Source organism: Falco peregrinus, chromosome 14, assembly GCF_023634155.1.
Source record: "Falco peregrinus isolate bFalPer1 chromosome 14, bFalPer1.pri, whole genome shotgun sequence".
NCBI classification, from domain to species: Eukaryota; Metazoa; Chordata; class Aves; order Falconiformes; family Falconidae; genus Falco; species Falco peregrinus.
This window is the reverse complement of record NC_073734.1, coordinates 14,428,594-14,443,055: the sequence shown is the minus strand read 5'-3', so window position 1 is coordinate 14,443,055 and position 14,462 is coordinate 14,428,594. Positions and strand designations below refer to the sequence as shown.

The following is a 14,462-nucleotide window of genomic DNA, read 5'->3' as shown; positions in this document are numbered from 1 at the left end:
CAGCATTTTATGCATTGATGCTGATAGTAGTGTATTCATAGTTTCTCATTTAAGTGATTTTAATGTGAAAAGAGTGAAGGCCTCACTTCCCGTCATTTCCTCTAAAACTCATTGTACGGTTGGAGAACACTTAAAATTAAGCTTTGAATGGTGTGAGAAGCCTTAGTGTTTAGTAGCCTGACAAGTAATAGTGTAGTTCATTGATGTTTGTGATCTTAGTAGTTCTTGCTCTGTAAATTTATTTTGTCCACTATTGACTGGGCTAAGGGCAGTTAATACTGCTGAAATATGTGTATGCAGCGGCATCTCTGTCACCTCTTTTTGCTGGAAAGAGGTAGGTGATCTTGAATATGAATACTTGTGGGTTTTTTAGTTCAATAAATCTTTCAGGCCTTTTTTTCTAATGTGTTTTATGCTTTCAGATACTACCTCTCCACATTGTAAATGCAACGAACTACTTTGGTCGAATAGTAGATAAAAAAAAGGACCAATATACAATGCTTGCTGAAGAAATTAATGAGTATTTTAAGCAACCTAATAACAAAATTTCTGTTAAAAACGTGGAGAAGTTAGCATTTTATGGATTATGTGAGAAAACACTCTTTCACAGGTAAAAATGTTGGGGTTTTAAATGATTCATGTGTGCTTTTTTATATAAAGTAATTTAAAACTTTCACTATTTAGTTTAAGAAGCCAGCTCACCCCCAAAACCAGCAAAAAATCACTGCTATTCAAATCATTCTTGGAAAACAAAATGACTGTCCATGCACACACACAGAGTTAGGTATTTTGCTATGAAAATACTGGTTTTTTTAAATGAGTAGATTAAAAAATATTTACAATTGATTTGTTGGAATTACATGAATGATAATTCTGTGTTTCCTTTCTTACTGTATGAAGGGTTCAGGTGATAGAGATTCCCCCAAAAGAGGAGGAAAATGTGTTCTTTAGCGTCAGAATTAAGTATATAGATGAAGGCAGAACAAGTCAAGTTCCGAGCTATCAGCTGCTTCACTTACCTGCAAGGTTTCAGAGTCTGCCGCCTCAGGCTGTGGAATTTGTAGTTTGTAGAGTGAAACCCATTGATAATGAAACTGAATGGAACCCAAAGGTAATATTTGTCAGGTTTTGCATGGTGTTTCCTTTATGTTCTTTAATTTTTGTCTGTGTATTATCTTCTACAATAAACCAGTTATGAACTGCAAACTTAGTTATCAAATTCTGTTACTTATTAACATTACCAATAAATACATGCTGTTGGGCCAGATTCTAAGAAGTCAGTTTTCTTGTTTGTTTTCCTACAAAGTAATGAAGTTAAATTTATGGTATTTTCCTCTCTTGTCATTTAAATGGCTTCTTCCAGGACAAGATACTGCCGCTTTTGAATCTGTGGGCAGTAATGGGGAAAGAGTAGCCTCCATAAATTGGCCTGTGTTTGAGTAGTCTTCCATTAAGGAAGCTCCTTTAAAGGCTAATACTGTTTTAACCTACACTAAAGTTGGAGTATTTCACTAGTTTACTCAAAACTGGTTTTATTTATTGAATACCCGTTTCATTGTTAAGCTCAGAAGGTTGGTCTGTTATAATTAGAATAACTGTAAAGTTATGTTGGTATGCATCAAGTGCAGTGAAAACTTGTTTTTCCTAGGTAACTCATTATATTAATCACAAAATAAAAGGAAGACTACATGAAGCAAAAATAGTACATACCTTGGGAAATACAGCTTGGGTGGACCCAATGGTAGGTATAGAACTGTAATATTATGAAATATTTGTATCTAAACTCCTTTATAACAAAAGCATCTATTCCTTTTTGTTCTGTCCCTTCCTATGTTAATTTTATTCTATGTGGTATTCATGTAATACTGTTGGTTAGCTTACTGTGATGGTGCCTGAGCACTGGAACAGGTTGCTCAGAGGTTGTAGAGTTTTCATCTTGGAGATAGCTCAGAAGCAATTGGGACATGGTTCTGGGCTGCTGACTAGGTGATGCTACTTAAGCAAGCAGGTTGGACGAGATGACCTCTAAAGGTCCCTCGCAACCTCAACCATTCTGTGATAAATATGTATGCCTGTTTGTAGGTGAAATACATGACTGATTAAAACTTGAACTTTAAGTCTGGAGAGCTCAATATGTATTATATTATAAATGTCATCCAGACTATTCCTCAAAGTTAACAGAAGTTATTCTGTGGGGTGTGTATTTTGGCTGTAACCTGTATAATCAGGGCTAGGATTGTTTACTTGGTTCTGTTGGGTGAAACTAGCTAATAGTTACTAGAGCCATTATCACAGCGAAAAAGATGGTGATACCTTGAAAACAGACATGGGTAGGTTCCTGTTTGAATATCACAGAAAACAAAATGCTTACACGTATGAATGAATGGGGATATGTTTAAAGTTTTACTTAAAGAACAGCTTAGAGTTGGAGAGAGACCGTTTATGAACTGTGATTTCCATTTAGTATGTTTTGTAATTCAAGGTCCGCGTCACCAGGCTTTCAGATTTGAAGGTGTCGGTCAATGAATATAATGTTCGATCTGAGATTTTGTCTACGGGTCTGGGAACTGACAATCCAGAACATATAACACAACTTCAGAAGCTGTGTGGACACGTGAAAGTATTAGATCATGCAAAGAACTTGGAGCCTTTGTAAGTGTTTACAAATCTTTTTCAGCATATACTTTACTTAGGAAAAAATTGTATTAATTTACTTGGGTATTTTCATAATTAATATTACTGAATGTGATTTACATTTAAACACAGAGACAACGGTGTTTGTGATGTGTCTGCTTTCCTTTAGCTATTCTTTTTGTCTCAAGATTTGTGTGCGCGATGTGGTAGTCGCTTACCTGTTGTCCTTCATGGCTATGAGTATGGCTCAATACTTGACAAGTACCCGTAATAACTTGGATCATCCTGTTTTTCTCTGGTCATGATAATTGCATCAAAGAATGTTTCTGCCTAGTAAAAAAATTTTATGAAAGAACACAAAGATATAGGATACTTTCCATACTGTTTTGAAAACAGTTGTTTTTCTGTGAACTACTTGGCACGTTGCTGGCATGGCAGAACTGCCTGGTATCAGCAGCCCAAACCACCTCCTGTTGGTACATCAAGTAGCACTCAGTGTAGTGGTTAAGTTTTCTATTCTTTTGCCTCAGCAATTCACTTTAATTACATGTCCTTGATGCAGAGTGCTGGTCTTTTTGTGATTGTTCATCAATCTCCTTCTTCAGTTCAACAGCCAGCAAGATTCTTCAGTTAAATGCTTGCGATTTGTCATATGCAGTGCAAGGATCTTATCTCTGCGACCAGAATGAAAGTGTTGTTCTACTCCTCCCACAGATACTAACAGTATTCTAAGAGTGGACCTTAGTATATTAAGGCTGCACAGCCTTTCAGGCAAGCTCGGCATAGCCAGAATGTTGCACATTGTAAACAACACTTATCAGCAAGTTCAGTCTTAATTGCCTTAACAAATGTTTTTGTTGTGCAAAGAAAATGACTGATACCTTCATCACTGAGATGATGTGGTCTATGGACAGAAGCAGTATCCTTGCTTTGAGATAATTCGTTGGTTATTAAAAAAGTCAGTCTGTCTCTGGGCCTTCTGTCCAAACCTTTTTGATGACAATTTACTACCTTGTGGGCCTGTTCAATAGATGCACAGTCAAAGCGCTAGATCCTTCAGTTTCTTTACGTGATTTTTGGATGTCATCCCATGAAGACTTGGCAAATACTCCACTCATTCCTGATTAATGGCATTTGAGCAAAACAGGCTGTCCTTCATTGCGTAAGTCTCTTCACAGTTGAAGAGGTATTAGGCCTAGGTTGAAAAGTGGGGTTTCTGCAGGATTATCTTCTTGTTGCAGAATGCGCAGTTGTGTTGGTTTTGTCCGTTTTGGCTGCTTCATTGCAGACTTCATGTACGAAGCTTTTGTCTAACCTCATACTCTTATTTGCCCAGTTTTCAACCCTCCCTTTCAAGTCCTTCTTCAGCTTGAGGCACCTTCTTCTTGGTGGCTGTTTTAAGTGTAGCATGTGAATAATCAAACATTTCTGTAGAACTTTGGTTGCTTTAAAGTAAGATCAGATTCTGTCAGATCGTGGCTTTCCAAAGCTATTAGTACATCATTGGAGACATTACTTTTTTTAAAGTGTTTGATTCCTTCAAGTAAATAACTCGGAAATGGTTTCTAAAAAATACTACAAATTGAGTTTTCTATGCAGTATTTTTATGTAGCTGAAAATACTGCTCAGTTGGAATTATTCAGAAAAGCTCATGTGCATTTTTTTTAAAGGTGTCTCTCATTTAAGATTAAAATTACTTTAATCTTACCAAAAGAGTAATTAAGGTAAGCTGTGTCAGTTCTGAATAAAGATGGCTGCACAGGTATTTAATACTAACTATTCAATATGGGTTAATTTAAAAGCCAATATTTATTTATATAGGCTGAAACTTTAGGTGATGACTTGCTAGACTAGTTTCAGTCCTCTTATGTCACTAGGTGTTTGGAGGTAATGGAAGAAAGCATTTTTCAGTTGGACAGATGAGTCAGTGTTTCAGAAATGATGCTGCATCTTGGTAATGTTTTAATGGAGACTTCTGGGCCTGTTGCAGAACAGTGTCGTGGTGCCTATCTCAGAGCTCTCAAGTAGATTGACTCTGTTACAGTGTTTCCTGAATCTTGAGTCTAGCTAGTGAAGCCCCTATCTGTACAGCTGGAAAGCCAAGAGGTCTCTTACTAGTAAGTGAAGAACTCTTGAGTATTCTGAAATACTTTTTCCAAGTCAGAATGAATGGCCAACAAGCCCCCAAACCTACTGGTATTCTTTATGGAAGGGAATAATTATCCTATCTAGGTCTGTCACACACAGTAAGGCCAACAGATCTTTATGATTCAGGGGAAATGCTGTTACTATCAGAATTTTAAATGTTCTCCTAACTTGGTTTTCTTATAAATGCTTCTTACAGAGTTACTGCAGTTCAGCAACCCTGTGGTGAGATTTATGGTTTGCTGCATTTTATTGTATTTTTTTATATATTAGAATGAAGAACTTAACTTCAAAGGATTTCCAACTATGATTAGGAATTCTGCAACATATTTAAACCCTTTCTTTTTATCTGTCTTTTTCTGTATTCAGAAGCATAAAGGAGGATACACCTGGTCCACAGAAAGCATCCAATCCACAGAATATGTCAAAACAAGACAGTTCCACTGAAAATTGTAATTCTTCTAAAAATACTTTCTGGAATCATCAATGTGGTATTTTCATAATTTCCAAAAATTTTGAACTTTAAAGTCTGGTGCTTAAATGTCAACCTAAAAGTCGTTTTACCAAATGCAGACCTCCTCTGAATATACAGAATAGCACATACAGCTAATGTTTACAGTAAGTCACAAATACCTTATAGTTAGCAGCCTAGAGATGCTGTGAGAGTAAGCCATGTTAATATAGCTGTATTATTTGGGAAATATCCTGTCCCCGAGAGATTCAGAATTGTTTGGCTTTGAATGGAATATGTCAGCAGAAAATCCTTCCTGTAGAGAGGATAAGCATTTTGCTGTCAAAGGCCATAGGGTTTAAGGAAGCTGAAATCTGTTGAAATATGAGATTAATAGCAGCATTGTTCTCGGAGAGGGTTTTTCCAAGATACAGGATGGTAAAAAATGGCTTGCTTTTCGCCTTCCCCCCCTTTTTAATCTACTGCTCAGGGATGTGGTATTCAGTTAGTAGAGGCTTAAAAGCGCATGGCTTTGTCAGTCATAGAAGGGGGACAGAGGATGATCTGGCAGCAGTTGTCAGGTGAGTTTGGAGCAGTGAAAGCTGAGTGATTGAGAAGCTGAAACAGACAGAAGTCAAATAAAATCCTAGAGTGATTATCATAGAAGGCTTTTTTAGCCTGGTATACTGGAGTGACTGTCATGCCATGTTTCAAGCTGTGATGGTAACTTCAGTGTTAGTTGTTTCATCCCTGAAACTCTTAGTCAATTTCTATAATGCCCTGGTTTAGGTTTCAAATAAATAATGTCTTGAAACTGGAAAAACGTTTACCTGACCTGGAAAACTGCATTTTTGGTGGTTTTTTAATTCCTATACTGACTCTAATACTCCTTTTAATTAAAAAACTCGGTTGAATTAACTCTTATTAAATCTTTCCAAACAGGAAGTAACCAATATAAATGCCAAATATAGTCTTGCAGTAGTAATTTGATTGCTAACAAGTTCTTCTTACAATGGTGCTGGGGTATTCTGTCAGTACCTGTAGTATAGGTAAGTATAAAAAATTTTTCTGGGTTTATTTCTTTCAGATGGTGTAGCTGAGAGTAAGGAAGCAGAAGACTCCACCTTGCATCAATGTAAATGGTACAGAAATTGAGAGTGATTTGTTCCCATGCTTGCTTTTTAATGTGAACGGCCAAACAGGACGGCCATCCTTACTGAGATTATCTGTTTAGTGAATAAATAGGTATAGCACAGGCAGAAGTATTCTGTTATGTCGGTGTTGACCTGGAGAGATTACTGTTGCTGTTAGAAGATATCTATGTATATACACACACATCATCTTATGAATCCCTTAAGTAATTTAAACTGCTCTTTTGCTTACTCCTGGAAGCTAACTTTGTTGAAATTACGTGATCTTTGATTAGACACCACAGTACTAGGAAGTGAATGAAAACAAATGCTTTTGGGGGACGTTTGAGGCATAACAGCTGTAGAGTAAGTGGTTGAAAACCTTGATGAGAAATGTGTATTGTGTCTATGTCCGTTAAAAAATACTTAGTGTTTCAGAGGTTGGTCTTGCTACTGTTACCTTTTCCTTTGTCATTCCAAGAATAGACCTCTGATAGCATCCTTAAATGAGGCAGTAAGTTTGAATCCTTTGGATATCAAAGTTAAGGGAGTGTGTCTACCCACTTGAACTAGTAGATGTGTGTGGATAACTGGCTAGCTGAAAAGGGTCACATAGACATAGTCCAGCTGGCTGGACAAAAATGCACATCGCTCTTAGCTTATCTGAAGTAAAGCAAAAATACAGTATCCTTGGCTGTTCTTGTTACACAGTAACAGGAAGATCGCGGTGGGAAAAGAATGTTGCAGGTGGGAACAGGTAACTACAGAAGAGAAACTGGGGCGGGCTTGGTATTTAGGCAACTAACCAATAATGAGCTTAACTTTTGTAATATGTATGAGCTAATTATAACAAGGCATAAAAGGTAGGTGACTGTAAGGCACAATAAATGAAGTCTGCTGATCACTCATATTGAGGACTGTGTCTTCCCTCCGTTGCGACAAATGGCGCCCTGAACAGGGACCCTAGAGAGGGCTGAACCTGTGAGCCACGAGTCGATGGAGATTCGGGTATCGGTCCTGAAAGCAGCGCAGGAGGCGGAAGGGCACAGTCCCCGTGCCCGGGAGCACCTACAGAGGGTCCCGCCGGCCACGCGTCGCCAAAGTCTCGCCAAGACTGCAACAGCGCTGACAAGCGACGTACGATTTGCTCAAATGCTTTTTAGAAAAGCGGAGCATTCAGGACATAGATTGTAAAAAGGAATTACCCGGGTTATTAGCGTATGGGATGGCATCCGGGTCCCCCGCGGCAGTGGTGGTGCGCGGCCTGGCAGGCCCCTTCCCGGCCACTGTTTCTTTCCAAGGCGGCACCCCCCCCACCCCCCCCCCCTCCAATTGGTGCCATGGCAATGCAAGCGGCCAAGCGAGCTAACATCCAGCTGCCCCCAGAGGTCAATCGGATCCTTTATATTTGGAACCTGCCGGTATAAAATCACAGCAGAGGAAATGTATGATACTTTTGGGAAATACGGACCTATTCAACAAATCAGAGTTGGAAACACTCCGGAAACAAGAGGAACAGCTTAAGCTTCTCAAGGAAAAATACGGAATTGATTACAAACCCACCAAAAAAAGTGCTTCAGATGTCCCCTACAAGAAATGGGTTTCTGCCTTGAACTAGCAAACATCTCTGTGCTTAAAGAGAAGTCTTTTTGCCTTGATGGAGATAATTTACTCTGTATTTATGCTATATTCTGAATGTGGAAATTGGTTGGGACTAGGAGGCTGGCTTAAAGGCATTTTGCAAACGGGATTATTATTGTAATAATAATTTTCTGATCAAAACCAGCCAAAATTATTTGTAAGCATTAGGCATATCTGAAGAGAATGCCTTTATTTGAATCAGCAGTTAAGGTGTAGTTTAGTCTGATGCTGTGGTTTTATCTGCGTCTGGTGAATTTTTGAAGTGATGAAATCAGAGATACAAGGTATACTAAGAGTTACGAGGTAATAAGGTAATAATCTAAGTAAGGGTGCTGTCTTTTATATCTACAAGTGCAATATGCTTTTATGTAGCAGTGAGAAACTAACAATAATGTTGCTTGAGCGAGATGTGCATGTGACAACTTGGGAAAAGGGATATCACAACTGGAGTGCAACAGTGTTTCTGTCTGGCAGAGTGAAATCTTTCAAGACCTGAGTTTAGACAGTCTAAAATAAATTGTTAGTATTCAGAAAACCCATCTTAAGCCTCTTTTGCTTACATAGTGTTATGGAAGTCAACTGCTATTGTAGAGAATTAATGATTTTTTAATACATATTAACAAATACTACTATTTTATCTTGAGGCAGTTGAGTGAGAAATACGTGTAGCATTTGAGGGAATGTCAGCATAAATCGCACTTACAGTAAGACTGCATTTTTAATTACTGTACTCGTTAAGATTCAATGATGCCATAAGGCTAAGGCCTTTTATCACAGATTGGTTCTGAAGTAAAAGGTGTGTGCACATGTAGATATGCACATTTGTGTTATTTTCCTTAATTGGCTACAAAATAATATAATTAGGTTGGGGACTAGATCTTGGGAATTTATCTATTATACTTCTGTTTGTTAAGGAATGTGCATAACATACAGCACCCATGTAGGCTTGGCTTGTGGCATAGTTGTCAAATTTAGCATAGACATTCAGACAGATAAGCAACGTACTCTTCTTGTATGTATCACCTACAAGCCATTATGGCTTAGTGTGTAAATCTGTATGTAACTATTGAAAAATCCACTTATGAATGTATTTAGCTTAGAACTAATTTTTCCCCTTTGTTAATTCTTTGATATCAGTGAGGTGTTCTTCAGGATGGTTGGTTGCATAAGGGCAGTTGTTATTTGGACAGAAAATTGTTAATGGTCAGGGATTTTCCACTAAAATATTTGCAAATATTCCTAGTCAAACATCAGTTTGGTTTCTTTTTGGGTTTTGAGCTTGCATTAGTCCATATTCAGAACTTTAAAATTACCTTTGAATTTTTCAAACTTTTTATATCATTGGAACAGAAAGAGCATCTAAATTAAAGCTTCAAGCTAACTTTATTTTTCAAGTATTTCTGAAATTATACTTCTGAACTGAGATTTTATAAGTTGGCTGTGTATTTTCCTGTGTTAAAACGCTGTTATTGAAAGTGGTCAACCAGGCCTATGTCGCCCAAAATAAAAACGGGGGAATTGTGGATAACTGGCTAGCTGAAAAGGGTCACATAGACATAGTCCCGCTGGCTGGACAAAAATGCACATCGCTCTCAGCTTATCTGAAGTAAAGCAAAAATACAGTATCCTTGGCTGTTCTTGTTACACAGTAACAGGAAGATCGCGTTGGGAAAAGAATGTTGCAGGTGGGAACAGGTAACTACAGAAGAGAAACTGGGGCGGGCTTGGTATTTAGGCAACTAACCAATAATGAGCTTAACTTTTGTAATATGTATGAGCTAATTATAACAAGGCATAAAAGGTAGGTGACTGTAAGGCACAATAAATGAAGTCTGCTGATCACTCATATTGAGTGACTGTGTCTTCCCTCAGTTGCGACAGATGTGCTTCTCCAAAGGCTTACGGTTGCAGTGCTTTTGTGGCAAGGTTGGCTGAGGTCCTGCCGTGTGCTTTGCTGACACTGCTATTCAGTGTCAAGTTACCGTTGAGGCCACCTACAGAAGCTGAAAAATCGGCAGCTTGGTTGTAACCTAATGGGAAAGTTCTGACTCTGAGACAGCTTGTTTAAAACTCAGTTGGTTTCTATTTTGGAAAAATATTCAGTTGAACTTTCTTTATTTTAGCTTTTATCCAGAAATAAAGTGGTTTCAAAATGAAGAGACTGTTACAGTGAAGGTAAAAGTAGCAAATGTAGCTGACTGTAAATGTGAGTTCTTCAAAGAGAAGGTGGTGTTCAGGTAGGTTTAAGAAGTTTAAATATAATAAACAAAAAGTTTCTCTGTCGGCTTGCATTTAATTTTTTAATTTTTTAAATTTTCTTTATAATATAGTGCTAGTTCAGGTGAAAAGCTTTATTTAGCTGACATGGAGCTGCATCGATATATACTTGGAGAAAAGTCTACATGTGTGATTAAGGATAAAGAGGTTATTATTGTTCTCATGAAAGAGAAAAAAGGAGCATGGCGCCAATTACTGAAGAACAAGGTAAAGTGGAAATTAATTTGAGAATTGTTTAATGTTCTGAACCCATTCACTGTGTGTCAGGTATTTCAAACAGTATTTTTGTCAACAGAATCCTCGTGTGTCTCTTGATTTTGAACACTGGGAAGATTTTGAAGATAAAAGCCCTTTTCCAGTTGGTAAGGAATGAACAGGCTGGTGTTCAAGCGCATAAAATGATTAGCATCCTCATTCTTGCATATGCTATATCTGCAATTAATAATAATATATATAGTATGTATATATATATAATGACATTTAACTGGCTTGCTCAAATACTCTGAAAACAGATGAGAGGACCTGTAATAGCAAACCATGTAGACAGCAGGGTATTTTCCTATCAGAACAGGACAGACAAAAAGCAGTTGAAGTATTTTTTGGTGTTTCTGTCTTGTTTGTAGTCTAAAGTTTGGTATTCTGTTGTTTCACTTTGGCTATGTGTTAGGCTGGGGGGTTTTTTTACTACTAGTACATACTTGTTCTGAAGCTTTTGTTCTTTATGAATGTTACACTTTTGTTAATTACTTCTAGGTACTAAAAAACTGCATTGCAGTGCTGCAGTAACTGAAGAATTGGTTGACTCCTCAGAAAACAGTGGAACAGAAAGTGATGAGTAATTTGGAGACAGATCTTCTGCCTCTGATAGGAGTTCTGCTTCAAAATAGTGGCTCTTGCATGAGTATTTCCACTAAAACTGGTAAAACTAAACATACAGGTTGCAGAATTGTCCTTAATTTGAGGAGGAAAAGAGTGAACAAACTCCGTACCCTTGGGCTCTGAGAATCTGAAGAAATACTACACAGAAGAACGTTGTTTTCCAGTGCCTTCACTTTAAGATTGTTGGCTTTAATGATGATGCGCACATACGTATGTGTGCCGTCTGAACAGCGAAAGCTGAAGATTAAACCTGGCTTGTGAAATGGTTGAATTTATTAGTCATTATGGATCTTTTAGTTTATCTGAGTGAATTTGCTGGGTTAGCAGTAGTTAGTGATCTTTGAAGTTTTGCAAATACTGATGATCTGTTGGTTGTTTCTGCCATATCCCTTATCTTCATACAGTATCAGTTTGATGGCAGTCATCGTATTTTTCAGTTCTGCATCAAGAAATGATGCCTCAAATCCAATGGCAATTTTTGTTTCTTGATTGGAAATATGTTGACTGGGTATGAAATACTGTACGGTGCAGCTCACTGTAACAGATAACTGCTGTAAAAGCTTTTGTGGAACAAATGCTGTGACAAACAGCAGATTTGGTGTTTGTTTTCAGTTTGACATTTTCGCTTTTCATGAATACTATGATTTCATTCCCTCTGTCTAAAACCCTTTTCTCCTTTGCAAATAAACAATAAAATTTTGTCTGTTTAGCCCTAAGGCGTTGCCTTTTAATATACCGTCTTTCAGTAAATAATTTTTCACTGTTGTGCACATCCAGAACATCTTGCAGTGAAGTAGTAATGTAAATTATATTTATAATAAATGAATCTGTTATCAGTCTCTGCATCTGTAGATTTTAAAGCACTTTAGTTTCCCTGACATAACTACATGGTGATTTAGAATAGAGACTTAGCTTTACAGATCTATTTTAAGCCTAAAAGACTTTGTTGTATTCTTGACTAGGGAGAGTATATTTGCTTGTTGGAGACTGTTCTTTCAAGACATGTTGGGATGCCTTTACTTAAAGAATGAGAGGACTGTATTAATACATTTACACTGACAGTTACAGTTTTTCTAGTTTCAGTGTATGATAAAGCTGCTGCTTTTAAAAAAGTGTAAAACTGCCATGCGACAGGAACAGTTGCAATTGTTAATGCATGGTTACAAAAATCGGCACAGTTGGGAACCTCACTACAACTGAGTTTAATTATAACCTTCACCTGCCTACAGGTATGTGCAAAGCTGCAACTGTTGTAGAAGTACTTAAGGAAATAGCTAATGTAACTGAATTTTGGTCTTGCTATGCATTGGGATCCAAACAAAAGACTGTCAAACCATCTAATAGGGAAAAAAAATGTCATGGGGCAGGATGTTTTCCTTCACATTTTTTGTTCTTCTTTGACTTGTCTGATACCTAAATATAGTGTAAGGTAAGTTTTCTGCTAGTAGATGAATCTAGTGGGTTATTTAATACACATAAACTACCTAATTTTTCTGTGAAAAATAAAAGACACCTTATATGAAGTAGAAGCAAAAGCTGATTTTAGCCATACATTCTTAGCAGCTGCCAAGGGCTGATCTATAAAGAACAATGTAAAAAATGTAGCAATACATTCCAAAAATACTCTTTTGGCCTCAAGCAGTTTTTGATCAGGGTCTTCATAAAGTAGAGGTTTTCTGTGGACTTCTTACTTGAATTATTTCAGTTGCATTTTGGAACCTTTTGTCAACTTCTAACGTTTCTCCTGCATAAAGGAATTCAGTAGTTGAGCAATGTATTGTATGAAGAAATAAATATAATTTTTTTCTGCATTTTGAAGCCATCCATACTCTTTTCTGCTTGAAATCCTGTACCCTCAAGATGTAATGGGAATAGATAGCTTGCTTTTCTCATTTTCTTGTCACTTAAAGACAGCTTACGAACCTATCATCATCATCATTTTTCCCCTCTGCCCCCAGGCAGCTATTTCAGCCTTCAAAACTGTAGTAGATAGAATGCTTTATATAAAGAATGAGTATTCCTTTGTTCTTTCCCTGAGCTTCATAGTTCTGTTTGAAGTAGTGTTTTTACCAACTAGGTAGAGGAACAGCAGTTGTAAGTGACTGGGACAAAACCCTGTGACAAGTAGTTACTTTATATATAATGCCTTAATTATGCTTTTGTTCTCCATTACCTTCCTTGATCATTCCTAACCTTTTTACTTTTGTCCTACCCTGATTGCACATGGAGCTGATGTTTTTGTGGATCTGACTACAGTCGCAGAATCTCCCTCAAGTGAATCGGAACCCATCGTTTTTCCATGTACCTTTGGAATTGCTTTTCAGTGTAGGTATAGGCACAAAATGAAATATAGAGGAACTTAAGACTGACTTCTTTGTAGCTGCAGGGTGATGGAAATAGCTGCTTTAGTTGAATTTGCTAGGCTAGTTAGTATGGACATAATTATGATCTTAAGCCAGTTGCTTAATATTCTTGTGTTACATATTTAGAATGAATGTGTTTAGCTGTTGAGAGGGGACTTAACATTTTCAGTATAAACAGTCTCTCAAATTCATCGCTAAAGTATTGGCAAGTGACTTGATAAAATCCCTTTATCCATTTGCAGCAAGGGAAAACAGTAGTAAAGAATGTTACCTGGAATCCCTAAATTTATTGGCTGAGGAAAGTAAAAGCTGCTTACATCTGTTAATGTAGTAGTATCTATTTTTTGTATTTTATTTTCATCAGCTACCAAATGGAGTCTTTCTAGGATGATGCAGTTAGCTCTGTGAAGTCACATTCATGATGAGAATAATTTCTGTGCCACTTACGTGCTGTTCTATAACTTGGATGCTATTGGAGAAGAGGGATACCCGAGAAATTTAGCTTTAATTTATTATCTTGTTTCAGTTAGGAAAAAAACAAAACAACCTCTTCCTGTCAACTGTTCTTTCCATTTTTACTTTATTCCTACTTCCTCAGTCTTTAATTTTTTGATAGCTGGCATTTGGTCTGAAACTGAGAATGGAGTTAGTCTGGGTTTACATCATTTCTGTCTTTGTTGAATGTGATGCTGTAAATGATAGCTGCTTCCTTCTTTTGGTAGTGTGATGAAAAGCATCTGGACAGTATTGCTGGTAAGTTTTGCAGTCTTCATAATTAAGACGTTCCTCTTGTTTTCTGTGTTGAAAATGCTCAAAATAAGTTACCGTAATATATTAGTAAACAATGAAGACGGCTCTGCTGGACATTGCAGTCTGGCTCAGAAATCTTTTATTATTATATTTAACATTTTTCAAGTACTAAAGTGTTGCAAAAATAATACA

The 14,462-nt window shown here is 37.2% G+C and overlaps 1 protein-coding gene across 1 annotated transcript in view; it reads left to right on the top strand.

Moving 5' to 3' along the window:
• TDRD12 (tudor domain containing 12) overlaps window positions 1-14,446 on the top strand; it is a 41,088-nt gene extending 26,642 nt beyond the window's left edge. Inside the window, exons 22-31 of the mRNA XM_055818971.1 lie at window positions 423-610; window positions 901-1,111; window positions 1,649-1,741; window positions 2,483-2,652; window positions 5,149-5,270; window positions 6,318-6,372; window positions 10,125-10,238; window positions 10,332-10,485; window positions 10,574-10,640; window positions 11,032-14,446. Coding sequence (XP_055674946.1) covers window positions 423-610; window positions 901-1,111; window positions 1,649-1,741; window positions 2,483-2,652; window positions 5,149-5,270; window positions 6,318-6,372; window positions 10,125-10,238; window positions 10,332-10,485; window positions 10,574-10,640; window positions 11,032-11,117 — 1,260 coding nt within the window. The 3' untranslated portion in view covers window positions 11,118-14,446. The remainder of the gene's footprint in view (window positions 1-422; window positions 611-900; window positions 1,112-1,648; window positions 1,742-2,482; window positions 2,653-5,148; window positions 5,271-6,317; window positions 6,373-10,124; window positions 10,239-10,331; window positions 10,486-10,573; window positions 10,641-11,031) is intronic.
• The last annotated feature ends 16 nt before the right edge of the window (window positions 14,447-14,462 follow it).